Consider the following 20,000-nt stretch of genomic DNA (forward strand, 5'->3'; position numbering starts at 1 on the left):
CCTGGAGACTTGTTGATGATGCAATCCAGTTATAATTCACACACTAGTGTAAATGGAGAAGTGAACCAAAAACGGGAAATGGTGCACAAACAGTGTGTTTTGTAATCAAAGTCATGTATTGAGCAACGTGTGATAATATGAGGAAAAGTGCAACAAAATGTGACAAAAGTGTAACATGACAATAAGTGACAAAATGTGAGAAAACTGTGACAATATGTTTACAAATGTGAACAAATGTGACTCTCACATTGTCCTCAAGCTTATAAAGCGACTTACTCCGCCTCTCTTGGCTAACTAGCCACTAGGCTGTCTTAAGTGCAATCTCCAGCCACTTACAAACAATACAGGCACCTGCTACCACTGGCGGCCTTACACATATTACACAAACCAATGGTGTGCCGTCAAGAAAGCTAAGAAAGCATTATTTAGGCTTCTGTTGGCACTCTCATTTGCTCCTGCCACACTGTAAGTTACACCCACTACCTTCAAGGACATAAGGGTTTTCTGCGCAATTTGTGGGAAAAACAACTAGTGTGTTATCAGTGCAGAAGGCAAAGTTGACCACTGAGTAAATACAGCTGGGGTCTAGCTTACCCTGACAGCCAGCAATACTGATAAAAAAATGTATCATTCTTGGCAGCTCGCCTGTCTCCTTTCATTATCACTTTATCTTCTATTTCACCATTCGCTACTGGTAACTACGCCAGTGACAATCTATCTATCTATCTATCTATCTATAGCCCGATGCCCTAATCCCACAAGGGGTGGCTGCAGACAAACCGCCTCCAAGTTGCTTTGTCACCCACCATTTGACTGCCCTCCCAGCAACTCCCTCCCTCATATACCTCTCAACTCCATCCCTCCACCTCATCCTCGGTCTCCCCCTCCTCTCTCCCTCCTCAAGTCATAGCAAACACACTCTATCAAGTAAACCAACTCTATCCTCCAAGTTACAATACACAACGGTACACCAACTCTATCCTTGTGGTGGTACTGACCTGGATCCTGACCCGATGCGGCCGAGGGGAGCCCCCGTGCGCTGTTGACCACGACCTCCAGCTGCCCCTTGGTCAGTGTAAGCGCCAGGTGGATCTCCCCGAGCGTGAAGTCATCTGTAGAAGGCAGGCCGTTGGCTCCGATCCTTGTCACTCAGCACAGAACTACACTTAAATTTATCCTCACTATTTGGATGATTTGATTCACTTTCCGAGTCTCATAATTCAGCATGAAGATGTATATAAAATTATCCCAGCTAATATTTATGATTTTATCCCAATATCCGATCTTTACGTCACTCAGCAAGGAGATACATTTATATTTATCCCAGCTATTATTTATGATTTTATCCACTTTCAATCCTCTTAACTCAGCACAAAGACATATTTAATTTTATCCCAGCTATTATTTATGATTTTATCCCAATATCCGATCCTTAGGTCACTCAGCAAGGAGATATATTTAATTTTATCCCAGCTATTATTTATGATTTTATCCACTTTCCGATCATTCAGGGAAGGGTTAGACGTTTTCTAATATATCTCTAACACGAGAAGCGGAAGAAAATCACCATCAACGGCAAAAATCAACACACGTTCAATATTCTTAACGCATGGAATCTGGATATATATTTAAATTTATCATAGTTTTGACAATTCTATCGACTTCCAATTTTATCTACTTCCTGAATTTTAATGGAGGAGTTGGATATGCAATGAATAAACCCCTTAAAACGAAAACCATTTGCTGAAAAAAAAATCATGACAGCAAAAATAAATAGTAAAAAAATAGATTCTTGACCAGTGGAATCCAATGTCTTTTAAAATTTATTCCCGCCATACTGACGATTTTATCCATTTCCAAAAATTAATGGAGGGTTAGATATGGCATGAATAAACCCCTTCAGTATGAGGACCATAAATAAAATTGCCAAATAAAATAAATATAAATACACCATCCAGATCTGAGGGGTTATGTGGCACTAAGACTCCCTAGCACCTTCTCCTCAGTGATTTATTTTACCTGGTACACCTTAATATTTTCCCGTACTCATCATCATCATCCGGACCTCCTTTCCCACCCTACGGTAGGGTGAGGAGTAGCAACGTCCAGACAGCCTAACTTTGTCCAGTCCAATGGGCCACGCTTCCATCCACTCACCATTCAAGCCCCCGGAATCCTGGCTCTATCTGATACACCCAAAACATTCACCACATTCTGTAGCTTCACATAAACGTATCCGATAGAGTCAATCCAGACGCTGTCACGTTAAAACGGGGTGCCCAGCCCAATGGGCCATGCTCCCATTCACTCATCATTCAAGCCCCCGGAATCCTGGCTCTATCTGATACGCCAAAAACATTCACCACATTCTGTAGCTTCGCATACACGTATCCGATTGAGTCAGCCCAGACACTGTCATGTTAAAAAGGGGTGCCAAATCCCAGATCATGCACTTCTTCACACAACATTCATCCAGCCAGCTCGATCCCATGTCAGTTCCCTAGCCTCACCGACTTTCATACCACTCTTCCTCACACACTCATCCACCATATCCCTCCACCTTCTCCTTGGCCTACCTCTCTTCCTCACATACTCATCCATCATATCCCTCCACCTTCTCCATGGCCTACTTCGCCTCCTCCCTCCTTCAACTTCATCCAGCCAGCTGTATCTCTTGTCAGTCTCCTGGCCTCATCCCAATATTATGCTATGCCTCAATATTTCTTTTCTTATTACTGACAATGTTCTGGTATCGTACAGTAAGCTTTTCAGAGTCCGACAGTCAATTCTCCCGGGCATGTGGCGGCTTGTTCTATTTATCTATCTATCTATCTATTGCCAGACGCGTGGCCAAAGATAAATAGCCTCGCATGTCACCCTGTCCCCCGCCATTTCACTGCCCTCCCCCCAGCTCACACCCACCCACGTCCAATGGGGCTAATTTACAGGGTTAGTTATACAAACTTCCAACCACACCCATGCCCCCACACACTGACCCACACCTACTCCCTCACACATCCACACACCCACACCTACTCCCTCACACATCCACACACACACACCTAATCCCTCACACACCCACACCTAATCCCTCACACACCCACACCTGTACACACACACACCTACTCCCTCACACACCCGCACACACACACCCACACCTGCACACATTCATACCCACACCCACCCACACCTGCATCCACCCACGCACACGCTCACCCAGGCCTGCACCCACCCACACCCGTCCCCACACAAGCATAAACACACCTGTATATTGACAAACTTCATACACATTTTTATGTGTATGAAAATTCTAATTGGAATGAATAATTCAAAACTTAAAATGTGTTTGGAACACTGAAAATTTTGGGCAGACACAGTCAGTACTGGGATATTATGGTGTATATATTGTTACGGAACAGCGAAAGATAATGTACACTTTAAGTGAGAATACTAAAAATCACTACTGTCCCGTAAAGTTCCAGGTTCAAAATAAGAGAGTTAGGTAAAATTACAAGTTAAAGTTTAATGCTCAAACTAACAACAAAACATTCAGGACTCATAAGGATAATGTAATGGCAAAAAAAAACAGGTTAAATATATGGTTAACTGCAATAGCCTCTATTAACACGAAATTAGCAAGAGTAAATTTATCTAAGTCAGCCCTGATAAAATGAAAATACACTGGGTAATGCTCAGTTAATGCAAGATAAATTATTACAGATACAAACTATTATTAAAAATGACTGACGAAATAGAACCTTACACAAATTACAAAAACTTCACTAGGCCCACAAATTAAACTTATGCTATACAGTACAAGAACAAAATGCAACAACACTTATCCTCAAATTACACAGCTGCTAGATGGTTGGAGACTTCCTGAGCACTCACAACAATAACTGTACAGGGGACGACAGAGATGTGAACAAAATGAGGAGCATATCTAAGTGGCAATGATGCAGAGACTGAGCTCATTATATAGGGGCCGGCAGTGCTTGATACAACTTGTAAGAAGGACGCGCAAATGAAGCCATGGGGACAAAGAGTTAACAATCCCGCTCTGAACAACAGAAAGGACGACTTACTCTACTATAACGGTAGAAGGGGGGGAATGAGGCAGAACACGCTCGTGATCAAACATGCAGCATACTGTGCGTTAAAATTACACAAAGGATGATGAAATCATAGGCTATGTAACACCTCCCCACAAAGAAAAAGAAATTTACAAAGGAAATTTCTTATTACTCTAAAACAATCTGTCTAAAGTCTAGATAAGCAATCTGCAATAACATTTTCTTTCCCTTTGACAAATCAAACTTACTTATGTACCTAGCCTTTCCGATCTTGTCTATGCAATCTTCCACGCGAGGGAGAGGGTAAGTGTCTGTTTTGGTTATCTGATTAACACGTCTGTAGTCAATGCAAAGCCGCTGTGACCCGCCTGACTTAAGGACTAGAGTGACAGGAGAACTCCACTCGCTCTGACAGGGCTCAATCATCTTGTGGTCCAACAGGTAGCCAAGCTCCTTCTGGATGAGAGGAACTTTCACTGGGTTCACACGGTAAGGAGGCAGTTTAATTGGCTTTGCGTCTCCAACATCGACATCATGCATCAACACAGTGGTTCTTCCTGGAGTAGCACGGAACACTTGCTGGTACTCTTGCAGTAATGCCGAAAACTCCTGCCTTTCCTCGGGACCTAGATGAGAAAGCTTAGTCTGGAGATCATTCATGATATCAGGATTCTTCCCCAAACTATCACTCAGGCTCATGCTGCATGGGAGAGCTTCACTTGCAGACTCGGGTGGAACAGCTACAGTGCAGACTGGATTATTTTCGTCCCGCCTGTGATATAACTTTAGCATGTTGATGTGACAAAGTTGCTTGTTCTTTCTACGATCTAGTGTGGCGATGACATAGTTGACATCACTGAGTTTCTTCTCCACGAAATAAGGACCACTAAACTTGGCTTGAAGAGGTTGCCCATGCACCGGTAGCAGAATCAAAACCTGATCTCCTGGCTGAAAGTGGCGTAACCTGGACTTCTTATCATACCAAGTCTTCATTTTCTCCTGAGCAGCTCCTAAATTCTCTCTCGCCAGTTGTAAAGCAGTGGACAGCCGTTCTTTGAACTTCATCACATACTCCAGCAGGTTGACGTCATCTTCCTCCGACAGCCAGCATTCCTTGAGTAACTTAAGGGGTCCTCTTACTTCTTGGCCAAACAGTAGTTCAAAAGGTGAGAAGCCCAGTGATTCATTTGGAGATTCTCTTGCAGCAAACACAACGAATGGAAGACCTTTATCCCAGTCTTTCTGATGTTCCAAACAGTATTTCTTGAGCATCAATTTGAGTGTTTAATGATATCTCTCCAACGCTCCTTGAGCCTGGGGATGGTAAGCTGAAGACGTGATCTGGGTGATGCCCAACTCTTTCAGAGACTGCTTGAAAACGTTTGATATGAAATTACTTCCCCGGTCTGACTGTACCTCCTTGGGCAGACCAAACTTTGTGAAGAATCCTAGCATTTCCTTAACCACGTTCTTTGCTGAGATATTTCTAAGTGGAATGGCTTCAGGATAACGAGTAGCCATATCAATCAGGGTCAACACATAAGAAAATCCTGAAGAAGTCTTAGGAAGAGGGCCCACAATATCCACCAACACACGGGTGAATGGCGCCTCAAAAGGAGGAATGAGAACTAGAGGTGCAACCTTTTCGGCCCGACTACACCTCCCCACAACTTGACAGGTGTGACAAGACTTACAATACCAGGAAACATCCCTGAAGACACCTGGCCAGTAGAAGTGTTTCAAAATGCGTGCCACAGTCTTCCTCACTCCAAGGTGTCCTGCCAAACTGGAACCACGAGCCACTCCAATGATATCCTGCCTAGAAACACGAGGGATGACAACTTGATACACAACCCCCCACCCACAGTCGGCTGATGCTGTTGGGGGTCTCCACTTCCTCATAAGTACTCCTGACTTTACATAATAACAAGTAGAAGCACCGGCTGACTCTTCCTCACTGCAAGCAGAGCCAGCTAGACCTTTCAACTCAGGGTCAGCAACCTGCAACTCAACCAACTCTTGACGAGACAAATTATCAACACTACCGGGTACTGCCTCATCTGGTGAGTGGTCCAAATTAGCAAGAAAAGTGTCAGCTAGGATAACATCATCATCATCATTATCCTCTAAATCACCAGTAACTTTAGACTTAGCCCTAGTGACAGCACATGCAGGGAACACACCAGGGACATCACAATCCTGGGTCGCAACCACTGGCTCACTAGACAACTGAGGAGCTGGACACACTTGACTTCCACCAATAACATTTCCAAGTAAGAAAGTTACACCTGACATTGGGAGTGTCTCAACCAACCCAACCATAACGGAACCATTAACAAAACCAGACTCTAAATTCACTCTGCACAGAGGGACAGAGAAGTAATTATTCCCTACACCTTGTAAGATTACAGTTTCATCAGAGGAATTAACATTAGAGCCTAGAACACTGGTCAGCATAAGGGATTGGCAAGCACCTGTATCACGATATATTTGAACTGATTTCCTGTCATTACTGTCCAGAGGACTGACAAAACCATCAGACAGGAAATTAGCACATGAACTCTTGAGAGTGTCACCCACGTTACTGCTCAAAAGAGGAGCTCCATCATGAGAATTTAAGTTACCCCTCAAAGCAGGTTCAGTTAACTCAGTTAAAGAATTCTGGGAACTCTCAAGAGTGGACACTAGACCAATTGACTGAATATTTAAAGACTCCTTTTTGTTCACATCACGCTGTCTCCTGAAACATTTCTCCGTAGTATGACCAAGCTTACTACAATAAGTACATTTACTTTTCTGAAATCTAGAGGTGAAGATGGTATTTACTTCCTGAGAAACATCATCTTTATTCTCTTTTCTGTTACCTGTACTCTGAGTAGAGGCAACGTACTTACTCTCAGCTTTCCCTTTTTCTCTAGAATATCTCTTGTGAGTGAGAACATATTCATCAGCTAAAACTGCAGCATCAGACAAATTATCTATTCTCTTCTCATCAAGATATAGGCTTACATCTTTACTAATACACCTCTTGAAGTCCTCCAGCAAAATCATCTGCTTAAATTTACCAAAATCAGAATCCACATTCTTAGAATTTAACCACTGCTCTAACAGATCTTCTTTGATTTTTGCATACTCAACATGGGATTGCTTATCTTGCTTGTAAGTTGTCCTAAATTTTACTCTATAGGCTTCAGGAACAAGCTCATAGGCCTTAAGAATCAAGCTCTTAACTACATCATAATTATCAGATTGATCCTGAGGCAAAGATGCATAAGTTACTTGAGCTTTACCGGTGAGAACAGTTTGAAGAAGTACTGGCCAATACTCCTTGGGCCAATTAAAACCTGTAGCTACCCTCTCAAACAACTGAAAATACTTTGTTAAATCAGATTCATTAAAAGGAGGGACAAGTTTAACATTTTTAGCCACATCAAAATCATCAGAGCTAGATGATCCAGTTCCACCTTGTTTCATGCGATACTCATGGTCTGCCTGAATCCTGGCAAGTTCAATTTGTGCCTGAGCCTGTACCTGTGCCTCTTGAATACGAGCATTTGCCTGAAATTCAGCCTCCTTAACACAAGCCTCCTTAGCCTGAGACTCAGCCTCCTTAGCACGTGCTTAAAATTCAGCTTCCTTCACACGAGCCTCCTGCAGGGCTAGCTGTAACTTAGCTAATTCAATCTGCGTTTGCTCATTTGGAGGAGTTACATTAAACAAGCTTTCATTAATCATGTCAACAATTTGATCTTTAGAATGATGAGAGCGAACAGCAATTCCCAATTGTTGAGCAACAAGCTTAAGTTCATTCTTTGTTCTGTTTTCTACATCACACACTGTTTGCACATTTGACAAAAAATCTTTGGCTTCATCAAGTGTAGTAATAGTAGACATCATGAATAAGTAACAGTCACAAAATATCAAGGAATATCCTTATGATAATATCCTGAATATCCTGATGAGAGGTCGCCAAATTTATGTTACGGAACAGCGAAAGATAACGTACACTTTAAGTGAGAATACTAAAAATCACTACTGTCCCGTAAAGTTCCAGGTTCAAAATAAAAGAGTTAGGTAAAATTACAAGTTAAAGTTTAATGCTCAAACTAACAACAAAACATTCAGGACTCATAAGGATAATGATATGGCAAAAACAGGTTAAATATATGGTTAACTGCAATAGCCTCTATTAACACGAAATTAGCAAGAGTAAATTTACCTAAGTCAGCCCTGATAAAATGAAAATACACTGGGTAATGCTCAGTTAATGCAAGATAAATTATTACAGATACAAACTATTATTAAAAATGACTGACGAAATAGAACCTTACACAAATTACAAAAACTTCACTAGGCCCACAAATTAAACTTATGCTATACAGTACAAGAACAAAATGCAACAACACTTATACTCAAATTACACAGCTGCTAGATGGTTGGAGACTTCCTGAGCACCCACAACAATAACTGTACAGGGGAGGACAGAGATGTGAACAAAATGAGGAGCATATCTAAGTGGCAATGATGCAGAGACTGAGCTCATTATATAGGGGCCGGCAGTGCTTGATACAACTTGTAAGAAGGACGCGCAAATGAAGCCATGGGGACAAAGAGTTGACAATCCCGCTCTGAACAACAGAAAGGACGACTTACTCTACTATAACGGTAGAAGGGGGGGACTGAGGCAGAACACGCTCGTGATCAAACATGCAGCATACTGTGCGTTAAAATTACACAAAGGATGATGAAATCATAGGCTATGTAACAATATCAAAACAAATCTATCTATTGCCAGACGCCTTAATCTCGTATGGGGTGGCCACAAACAAATCGCCTCCATGTCACCCTGTCCCCTGCCATTTCACTGCCCTGCTCCCAGCTCACACACCCCTCTCTCATATACCTCTCCGCTCCATCCCTGCATCTCATCCTCAGCCTCCCCCTCCCTTTCCCCCCTCCATCTCACCCACACACACTCTCCTCGTCAGTCTCTCACTCTCTATCCTCTCCACATGGCCAATTTTATCTATACACTGATAAATCAGTTCTTATTGAAAACTTATGGGAGAATAAATCACTTAGGGAGTAGTGTTAGAGAAATAAGACTAGCATAACATTTGCTTCCATCAATAAAATTAATACTGAGGTGTAAATGGGAGAATGAATCACTTAGGAAGGGGCATTAAGGTCACAAAAGCCACTTGAAATAAGATCCTTGGTCACTTAAAACATCAGTCATAATATCAGAGAAAAGATCAATTATTTCAGAAAGAATATTAAAGAAAAATGTCTGTTATTCGAAAAACCAAGAGATCAGAGGAAGAGTCAGATTTTTCTCAAAGCATGATTTTAAAAGATTCTATATATCACACATTTATATAACTGGAAATGATGATAATATTTTTTCACAAACCATTATTTTCAAAAATTCTCTATATCACACACTGATAAAACTAGAAATGCTGGTGGTTAACTAAATGTTCTACTATTTCTCTACCTTTAAATAACTAATGGAGAACTAGAACACCGATAAGAACACTAACATGCCAATAATTCCAGAGAAAAAAAATGACGCAAGCGGTGAGTAACCAGAATTTCAAATTGAACAGGTTTATAACAATTCCACACCATTGATCTACACCAACTAATATCACGATAGATAAAACTAACAGACCAATATATATAATTTTTGGGGGGTCTCAGCTACGAAAAAATCACACCGAAATTGCCATCTACAAAAATGGGACTATGATAAGCCGTTTGGCATACCCGGCTTTGTGCCCCAGGGAGATATTTTGATTTTGAGTTTTTGAATTTTGAGTTTAACCATTTTTGAAAATTTGACTCAGTTTAGAAGAGCCTTTGGACTTGCTGTTGTTGTTATTGATGTTGTTGATGTAGTAGTAGTAGTAGTAATGGTGGTAGTAGTGGTGGTGGTAGTGGTGGTGGTGGTGGTGGTGGTAGTGGTGGTGGTGGTGGTGGTGATATTATTATTGGCATAGTCGAGGCGCGTGACTCTGTGGTTGTTATTATCGTGCTCTGGCAACCTACCATTCAAAAGTGCTTGTGATTTCATGTATAATATGAGGCGCATGTGATCCGTGTATATATTCGTGTATAATAATATTCGTGTATAATATGTTCGTGCATAATAATATTCGTGTAAAAGTTCGTATAATAATATTCGTGTATAATATAGTCGTTATAATAATATTCGTGTATAATAATATTTGTGTATAATATATTCGTGCATCATAATATTCGTGTATAATATATTCGTGCATAATATGATTCGTGTATAATATATTCGTGCATAATAATAATCGTGTATAATAATATTCGTGTATAATGTATTCGTGTATAATAATATTCGTGTATAATATATTCGTGTATAATAATATTCGTGTATAATATATTCATGTATAATATATTCGTGTATAATATATTCGTGTATAATATATTCGTGTATAATATATTCGTGCATAATAATATTCGTGTATAATATATTCGTGTATAATAATATTCGTGCATAATAATATTCGTGTATAATATATTCGTGTATAATAATGTTCGTGTATAATATATTCGTGTATAATATATTCGTGCATAATAATATTCGTGTATAATATATTCGTGTATAATAATATTCGTGTATAATAATATTCGTGTATAATATATTCATGTATAATATATTCGTGTATAATATATTCGTGTATAATATATTCGTGTATAATATATTCGTGCATAATAATATTCGTGTATAATATATTCGTGTATAATATGACACAAACTCAGACGCACTTTTGAACATTAGGTTGCCAGGGTACGATAAGGACTACCTCAGAGTCGTGCGCCGCCACTATAGTCGTGTTGATGTTGTTGTATTGATGATGATGTTGATGTTAATTGCTGATGCTGTTGATGTGATTATTGCCAGTGCTGGTGGTTATTATTACTGCTGATGTGATGTTATTGAGGTTATTGATGATGTTATTGATTCTTATTGATGTTATTGATCATGTTACTGATGATCCTGATATTATTATTGTTCTTATTGGTTATTGTTATTGTTGATGTGATATTGATGTTATTGATGATGTTATTATTACTGTTGTTATTGGTTATTATTACTGTTGTTATTGGTTATTATTACTGTTGATGTGATATTGATGTTATTGATGATGTTGATATTGTTGTTGTTGTTATTGGTTATTATTACTGTTGATGTGATGTTATTGATGTTATTGATGATGCTGATATTATTGTTGTTGTTACTGGTTATTACTGTTGTTTATGTGATGTTATTGATGTTATTGATGATGTTGATATTACTGTTGTTGTTACTGGTTATTATTACTGTTGATGTGATGTTATTGATGTTATTGATGATGTTGATATTATTGTTGTTGTTATTGGTTATTATTACTATTGATGTGATATTGATGTTATTGATGATGTTATTATTATTGTTGTTATTGGGTATTGTTACTGTTGATGTGATGTTATTGATGTTATTGATGTTGAAATTATTATTGTTGTTGTTGGTTATTATTACTGTTGATGTGATGTTATTGATGTTGTTATTGGTAGTTAGTGCTATTCATGTTATTTTGGCGCCATGTTTATTTAGAAATGAACCCAGTGGACTGCAGGCTTACTCCAGTCCACCATCCCTCTAAAATTACCTCACAGTTACTCTTCTAAACCGGCTGGAAAAAAAAAAAAAAAAAAAAAAAAAAAACAGATCAACACACACATCCTGGGACACAAAATGGTATACATGAAGACGAGGAGAGACTAAAAGAATATATAAATCTATCCTAAGGCTGGGTTGGGGGCAGACTGACCCTCCTCACTGGTTAAGGTGGATTCTTAACACCTTCTCTCTTGCGATTTATTTTTGCATATGGCTCTAATATTCTGATGTATTTTATGGATTTTTTTGACTGATGGATTGTATTTCTTATATATTTTGGTGTGTGTGTGTGTGTGTGTGTGTGTGTGTGTGTGTGTCTTTAGCCTTAGTATCTGTTGTGGTAATGTTGAAAGTTTTGTGTGTGTGTGTGTGTGTGTGTGTGTGTGTGTGTGTGTGTGTGTGTGTGTGTGTGTGTGTGTCTTTAGCCTTAGTATCTGTTGTGGTGATGTTGAAAGTTTGTGTGTGTGTGTGTGTGTGTGTGTGTGTGTGTGTGTGTGTGTGTGTGTGTGTTCACGTTGTTACATAGCCTATGATTTCATCATCCTTTGTGTAATTCTAACGTACAGTGTGCTGCATGTTTGATCACGAGCGTGTTCTACCTCACTCCCCCCCTCCTCCCTTATAGCAGAGTAAGTCGTTCTTTCTGTCGTTCAGAGCAGGAGTGTCAACTCTTTGTCCCCTCTGGCTTCATTTGCGCGTCCTTCTTACAAGTTGTATCAAGCTCTGCCGGTCCCTATATAATGAGCTCAGTCTCTGCATTAATTGCCACTTAGATCTACTCTTCATTTTGCTCACATCTCTGTCCTCCCCTGTACAGTTGTTATTATTGCGAGTGCTCAGGAAGTCTCCAACCATCTAGCAGCTGTGTAATTTGAGTATAACTGTTGTTGCATTTTTTCTTGTACTGTGTAGCATAAGGTGTTAATTCTTAGGCCTAGTAAAGTTTTTGTAATTCATATTGTCAGCCAGTGGTAATAATATTTTGTATCTGTAATAATATATCTTGCATTCACTGAGTATTATCTGGTATTCTCATTTTATCAGGGCTGACTTAGATAAATTTACTCTTGCTAATTTCGTGTTAATAGAGGCTATTGCAGTTAACCATATATTTAACCTGTTTATTTGCCATTACATTATCCTTATGAGTCCTGAATGTTTTGTTGTTAGTTTGAGCATTAAACTTTAACTTGTAATTTTACCTAACTCTTTTGTTTTGAACCTGGAACTTTACGGGACAGTAGTGATTTTTAGTATTCTCACTTAAAGTGTACATTATCTTTCTCTGTTCCGTAACATAAATTTGGCGACCTCTTATCAGGATATTCAGGATATTATCATAAGGATATTGCTTGATATTTTGTGACTGTGATTTATTCATGATGTCTACTATTACTACGCTTGATGAAGCCAGAGATTTTTTGTCAAATGTGCAAACAGTGTGTGATATAGAAAACAGAACAAAGAATGAACTTAAGCTTGTTGCTCAACAATTGGGAATATCTGTTCGCTCTCATCATTTTAAAGATCAAATTGTTGACATGATTAATGAAAGCTTGTTTAATGTAACTCCTCCAAATGAGCAAACGCAGATTGAATTAGCTAAGTTACAGCTAGCCCTGCAGCAGGTTCGTACTAAGGAGGCTGAATTTCAGGCAAATGCTCGTATTCAGGAGGCACAGATACAGGCTCAGGCACAAATTGAACTAGCTAGGATTCAGGCAGACCATGAGTATCGCATGAAACAAGGTGGAACTGGATCATCTAGCTCTGATGATTTTGATGTGGCTAAAAATGTTAAACTTGTCCCTCCTTTTAATGAATCTGATTTAACAAAGTATTTTCAGTTGTTTGAGAGGGTAGCTACAGGTTTTAATTGGCCCAAAAAGTATTGGCCAGTACTCCTTCAAACTGTTCTCACCGGTAAAGCTCAAGTAACTTATGCATCTTTGCCTCAGGATCAATCTGATAATTATGATGTAGTTAAGAGCTTGATTCTTAAGGCCTATGAGCTTGTTCCTGAAGCCTATAGAGTAAAATTTAGGACAACTTATAAGCAAGATAAGCAATCCCATGTTGAGTATGCAAAAATCAAAGAAGATCTGTTAGAGCAGTGGTTAAATTCTAAGAATGTGGATTCTGATTTGGGTAAATTTAAGCAGATGATTTTGCTGGAGGACTTCAAAAGGTGTATTAATAATGATGTAAGCCTATATCTTGATGAGAGAAGAATAGATAATTTGTCTGATGCTGCAGTTTTAGCTGATGAATATGTTCTCACTCACAAGAGATATTCTAAAGAAAATGGAAAGCTGAGAGTACGTTGCCTCTACTCAGAGTACAGGTAACAGGAAAGAGAATAAAGATGATGTTTCTCAGGAAGTAAATACCAGCTTCACCTCTAGATTTCAGAAAAGTAAATGTACTTATTGTAGTAAGCTTGGTCATACTACGGAGAAATGTTTCAGGAGACAGCGTGATGTGAACAAAAAGGAGTCTTTAAATATTCAGTCAATTGGTCTAGTGTCCACCCTTGAGAGTTCCCAGAATTCTTTAACTGAGTTAACTGAACCTGCTTTGAGGGGTAAATTAAATTCTCATGATGAAGCTCCTCTTTTGAGCAGTAACGTGGGTGACACTCTCAAGAGTTCATGTGCTAATTTCCTGTCTGATGGTTTTGTCAGTCCTCTGGACAGTAATGACAGGAAATCAGTTCAAATATATCGTGATACAGGTGCTTGCCAATCCCTTATGCTGACCAGTGTTCTAGGCTCTAATGTTAATTCCTCTGATGAAACTGTAATCTTACAAGGTGTAGGGAATAATTACTTCTCTGTCCCTCTGTGCAGAGTGAATTTAGAGTCTGGTTTTGTTAATGGTTCCGTTATGGTTGGGTTGGTTGAGACACTCCCAATGTCAGGTGTAACTTTCTTACTTGGCAATGATATTGGTGGAAGTCAAGTGTGTCCAGCTCCTCAGTTGTCTAGTGAGACCAGTGGCTGCAGCCCAGGATTGTGATGTCCCTAATGTGTTCTCTCCATGTGCTGTCACTAGGGCTAAGTCTAAAGTTACTGGTGACTTAGATGATAATGATGATGATGATGTTATCCTAGCTGACACTTTTCTTGCTAATTTGGACCACTCACCAGATAAGGCAGTACCCCGTAGTGTTGATAATTTGTCTCGTCAAGAGTTGGTTGAGTTGCAGGTTGCTGACCCTGAGTTGAAAGGTCTAGCTAACTCTGCATGCAGTGAGGAAGAGTCAGCCGTGCTTCTACTTGTTATTATATAAAGTCAGGAGTGCTTATGAGGAAGTGGAGACCCCCAACAGCATCAGCCGACTGTGAATGGGAGGTTGTACATCAAGTTGTCATCCCTCGTGTTTGTAGGCAGGATATCATTAGAGTGGCTCATGATTCCAGTTTGGCAGGACACCTTGGAGTGAAGAAGACTGTGGCACGCATTTTGAAACACTTTTACTGGCCAGGTATCTTCAGGGATGTTTCCTGGTATTGTAAGTCTTGTCACACCTGTCAAGTTGTGGGGAAGTGTAATCAGATCGAAAAGGTTGCACCTCTAGTTCCCATTCCTCCTTTTGAGGCACCATTCACCCGTGTGTTGGTGGATATTGTGGGCCCTCTTCCTAAGACTTCTTCAGGATTTTCTTGTGTTGACCCTGATTGATATGGCTACTCGTTATCTTGAAGCCATTCCACTTAGAAATATCTCAGCAAAGAACGTGGTTAAGGAAATGCTAGGGTTCTTCACAAAGTTTGGTCTGCCCAAGGAGGTACAGTCAGACCGGGGAAGTAATTTCATATCAAATGTTTTCAAGCAGTCTCTGAAAGAGTTGGGCATCACCCAGATCACGTCTTCAGCTTACCATCCCCAGACCCAAGGAGCGTTGGAGAGATATCATCAAACACTCAAATCGATGCTCAAGAAATACTGTTTGGAACATCAGAAAGACTGGGATAAAGGTCTTCCATTCGTTGTGTTTGCCGCAAGAGAATCTCCAAATGAATCACTGGGCTTCTCACCTTTTGAACTACTGTTTGGCAATGAAGTAAGAGGACCCCTTAAGTTACTTAAGGAATGCTGGCTGTCGGAGGAAGATGACGTCAACCTGCTGGAGTATGTGATGAAGTTCAAAGAACGGCTGTCCACTGCTTTACAGCTGGCGAGAGAGAATTTAGGAGCTGCTCAGGAGAAGATGAAGACTTGGTATGATAAGAAGTCCAGGTTACGCCACTTTCAGCCAGGAGATCAGGTTTTGATTCTGCTACCAGTTCATGGGCAACCTCTTCAAGCCAAGTTTAGTGGTCCTTATTTCGTGGAGAAGAAACTCAGTGATATCAACTATGTCATCGCCACACCAGATCGTAGAAAGAACAAGCAACTATGTCACATCAACATGCTAAAGTTATATCACAGGCGGGACGAAAATAATCCAGTCTGCAATGTGGCTGTTCCACCCGAGTCTGCAAGTGAAGCTCTCCCATGCAGCATGAGCCTGAGTGATAGTTTGGGGAAGAATCCTGATATCATGAATGATCTCCAGACTAAGCTTTCTCATCTAGCTCCCGAGGAAAGGCAGGAGTTTTCGGCATTACTGCAGGAGTACCCGCAAGTGTTCCGTGCCACTCCAGGAAGAACCACTGTGTTGATGCATGATGTCGATGTTGGAGACGCAAAGCCAATTAAATTGCCTCCTTACCGTGTGAACCCATTGAAAGTTCCTCTCATCCAGAAGGAGCTTGGCTACCTGTTGGACCACAAGATGATTGAGCCCTGTCAGAGCGAGTGGAGTTCTCCTGTCACTCTAGTCCCTAAGCCAGGTGGGTCACAGCGGCTTTGCATCGACTACAGACGTGTTAATCAGATAACCAAAACAGACACTTACCCTCTCCCTCGCGTGGAAGATTGCATAGACAAGATCGGAAAGGCTAGGTACATAAGTAAGTTTGATTTGTTAAAGGGATACTGGCAAGTACACCAGTCCTGTATGAGACAGCCCTAGCATGTATTCAGTATGGACGGTGGGTGTTAGCGCCGAAGTGGTGACATGTAGAGGTGTGCGGTACGTAGGAGGACTACTGGGCCTTGAAAGCAGGCTGTGAAGCCTATGCCCAGAGTCGGTCACATAAAAAAAAAAAAAAAAAAAAAGTACCTATGACTGAACGTGCTAGGGAGATCTCATGTTTTGTAACACTAGGAAAGACTTTTGCATGTTCTGTAATGCCATATGGTATGAAGAATGCACCAGCCACATTTCAGAAGCTCATGAATGTTGTAACAGAGGGTTTGGCAGGGTGTGTTGTTTATATTGATGATGTATTAATCTTCAGTGACAACTGGAAAGATCACCTATGCCATGTCAGTAAATTTCTTGAGCATTTGGTTCAGGCTAATCTTGTAGCTAATTTATCAAAGTGTGAGTTTGGTCAAGCTAAAGTTCAGTACCTTGAGTACGTAATTGGTGATGGACATGTTGCACCACCAGGAGCTAAGGTTCAGGTTATAAGTGATCTTCCCAGACCTAAAAGTAGGAAAGAGCTACAAAGATTTTTGGGAATGGTAGGTTATTACAGGAGATTTGTTCTTAACTTTTCACTTCTTGTATCACCACTTACAGACCTACTGAAAAAGGGAGTTAAATTTGTCTGGACCGATAACTGTGAATCCTCTTTCACCAAACTTAAAGCTATCCTATTAAGTCAGCCAGTGCTCGCTACTCCAAATTTTGCTAAGCCTTTTAAGATGGCTGTTGATGCAAGTTATACAGGAGCTGGGGCTGTTTTGCTGCAAGAGGATGATCAGGGTATTGAACACCCTGTATCTTATTACAGTAAGAAGTTCACTCCACCTCAAAAGAACTACTCAACTATTGAGAAAGAGCTTTTGGCCTTGATTTTGGGTTTACAGATTTTTCATTTTATTTGTGTTCTGGTTTTGACCCCATAGTCATTTATACCGATCATAACCCACTGAAATTCCTTAGTAAGTTTAAAGATAAAAATCAGAGATTGACAAGATGGAGTCTACTTCTTCAGGAGTATTCATTAGACATACAACATGTCAAGGGGAAAGAAAATGTTATTGCAGATTGCTTATCTGGACTTTAGACAGATTGTTTTAGAGTAATAAGAAATTTCCTTTGTAAATTTCTTTTTTCTTTGTGGCGAAGTGTTACATAGCCTGTGATTTCATCATCCTTTGTGTAATTCTAACGTACAGTATGCTGCATGTTTGATCACGAGCGTGTTCTACCTCACTCCCCCCCTCCTCCCTTATAGTAGAGTAAGTCGTTCTTTCTGTTGTTCAGAGCAGGAGTGTCAACTCTTTGTCCCCTCTGGCTTCATTTGCGCGTCCTTCTTACAAGTTGTATCAAGCTCTGCCGGTCCCTATATAATGAGCTCAGTCTCTGCATTAATTGCCACTTAGATCTACTCTTCATTTTGCTCACATCTCTGTCCTCCCCTGTACAGTTGTTATTATCGTGAGTGCTCAGGAAGTCTCCAAACATCTAGCAGCTGTGTAATTTGAGTATAAGTGTTATTGCATTTTTTCTTGTACTGTGTAGCACAAGGTGTTAATTCTTAGGCCTAGTAAAGTTTATATAATTCGTATTGTCAGCCAGTGGTAATAATATTTTGTATCTGTAGTAATATATCTTGTATTCACTGAGTATTATCTGGTATTCTCATTTTATCAGGGCTGACTTAGATAAATTTACTCTTGCTAATTTCGTGTTAATAGAAGCTATTGCAGTTAACCATATATTTAACCTGTTTTTTGCCATTACATTATCCTTATGAGTCCTGAATGTTTTGTTGTTAGTTTGAGCATTAAACTTTAACTTGTAATTTTACCTAACTCTTTTGTTTTGAACCTGGAACTTTACGGGACAGTAGTGATTTTTAGTATTCTCACTTAAAGTGTACATTATCTTTCTCTGTTCCGTAACAACGTGTATGTCCAACTATCCACCTACACCAAAAATAAACCACAAAAGCACAGGTGTTAAGAATCCCCACCTGTTCCAACCCAGCCAGTTAACCCTACAACCACACTGTACATATACACAACTACATTACCTTCATTTCATTTGGTAGCTGTTTTAAAAAATGGAATAATGTTGAACCTTTTAAAAGAATCTATTATACCACTACTGCTAGGCTTATTTTAGACGTTTAATTTCGTCAGGCAAGGAGACTCCCTAACGCATGTTCCTTGGTGATTTATTATTGGATATGATTTGTCTCCTTTCTATGGTGATATTGGAAGGATTTATGTAACGCACATGAGGACAGTAAGGTGTAATAAACTAACTAAATCACTTAGGGAAAGGTGTTAGGGAGCTTTATGCAGAGTATGGTGATATTGGAAGGATTTATGTAACACAGAAGAGGACAGTAAGGTGTAATAAACAAAATAAATCACTTAGGAAAAGGTGTTAGGGAGCTTTATGCAGAGTATGGTGATATTGGAAGGATTTATGTAACACAGAAGAGGACAGTAAGGTGTAATAAACAAAATAAATCACTTAGGAAAAGGTGTTAGGGAGCTTTATGCAGAGTATGGTGACATTGGAAGGATTTATGTAACACAGAAGAGGACAGTAAGGTGAAATAAACAAAATAAATCACTTAGGGAAAGGTGTTAGGGAGCTTTATACAGAGTATGGTGATATTGGAAGGATTTATGTAAAACAGAAGAGGACAGTAAGGCGTAATAAACAAAATAAATCACTTAGGAAAAGGCGTTAGGGAGCTTTATGCAGAGTATGGTGATATTGGAAGGATTTTTGTAGAGCAGAAGAGGACAGTAAGGTGTAATAAGCAAACTAAATCACTTAGAGAAATGTGTTAGGGAGCTTCCTTAACTGACTAGTACTGTTAGGAAGGTTACTTAACAACTTTTCCATACTGATTCATTTCTAACTCTGCCCCATTACTATCTTGTGTGTTAGTCATGCAAACTGATATTGAAAAGATAAATGAATAAAAACAGAGGATGTTAATGGGTAAGATGAAAAATAAATCACTAAGGAAAAGGTGTTAGGGAGCCTTCTTTCTTGACCACTCTTAGTGCAAGGCTTATGGAAGAATTTGTGCATAGACGCGCGGTGCATCAGTGGGGAATATTTACAAAGCTTCTCTGCCTTTCTCTGCCCTGGTGGTCCCTCGTGTGTTGCAGGGACGGCTGTTATCTAAGGCCGTGTTATTTCT

At 39.8% G+C, this 20,000-nt stretch overlaps 1 protein-coding gene across 1 annotated transcript in view; it reads right to left on the reverse strand.

Moving 5' to 3' along the window:
* The window catches only part of LOC145409851 (regulating synaptic membrane exocytosis protein 3-like), a 23,693-nt gene that overhangs the window by 3,474 nt on the left and 219 nt on the right, over positions 1-20,000 (reverse strand). The window contains exon 2 of the mRNA XM_080280136.1: positions 999-1,148. Coding sequence (XP_080136262.1) covers positions 999-1,148 — 150 coding nt within the window. The remainder of the gene's footprint in view (positions 1-998; positions 1,149-20,000) is intronic.

This window comes from Coenobita brevimanus, chromosome 9, assembly GCF_032717465.1.
Source record: "Coenobita brevimanus isolate Jiangsu-jjx chromosome 9, ASM3271746v2, whole genome shotgun sequence".
NCBI lineage: Eukaryota > Metazoa > Arthropoda > Malacostraca > Decapoda > Coenobitidae > Coenobita > Coenobita brevimanus.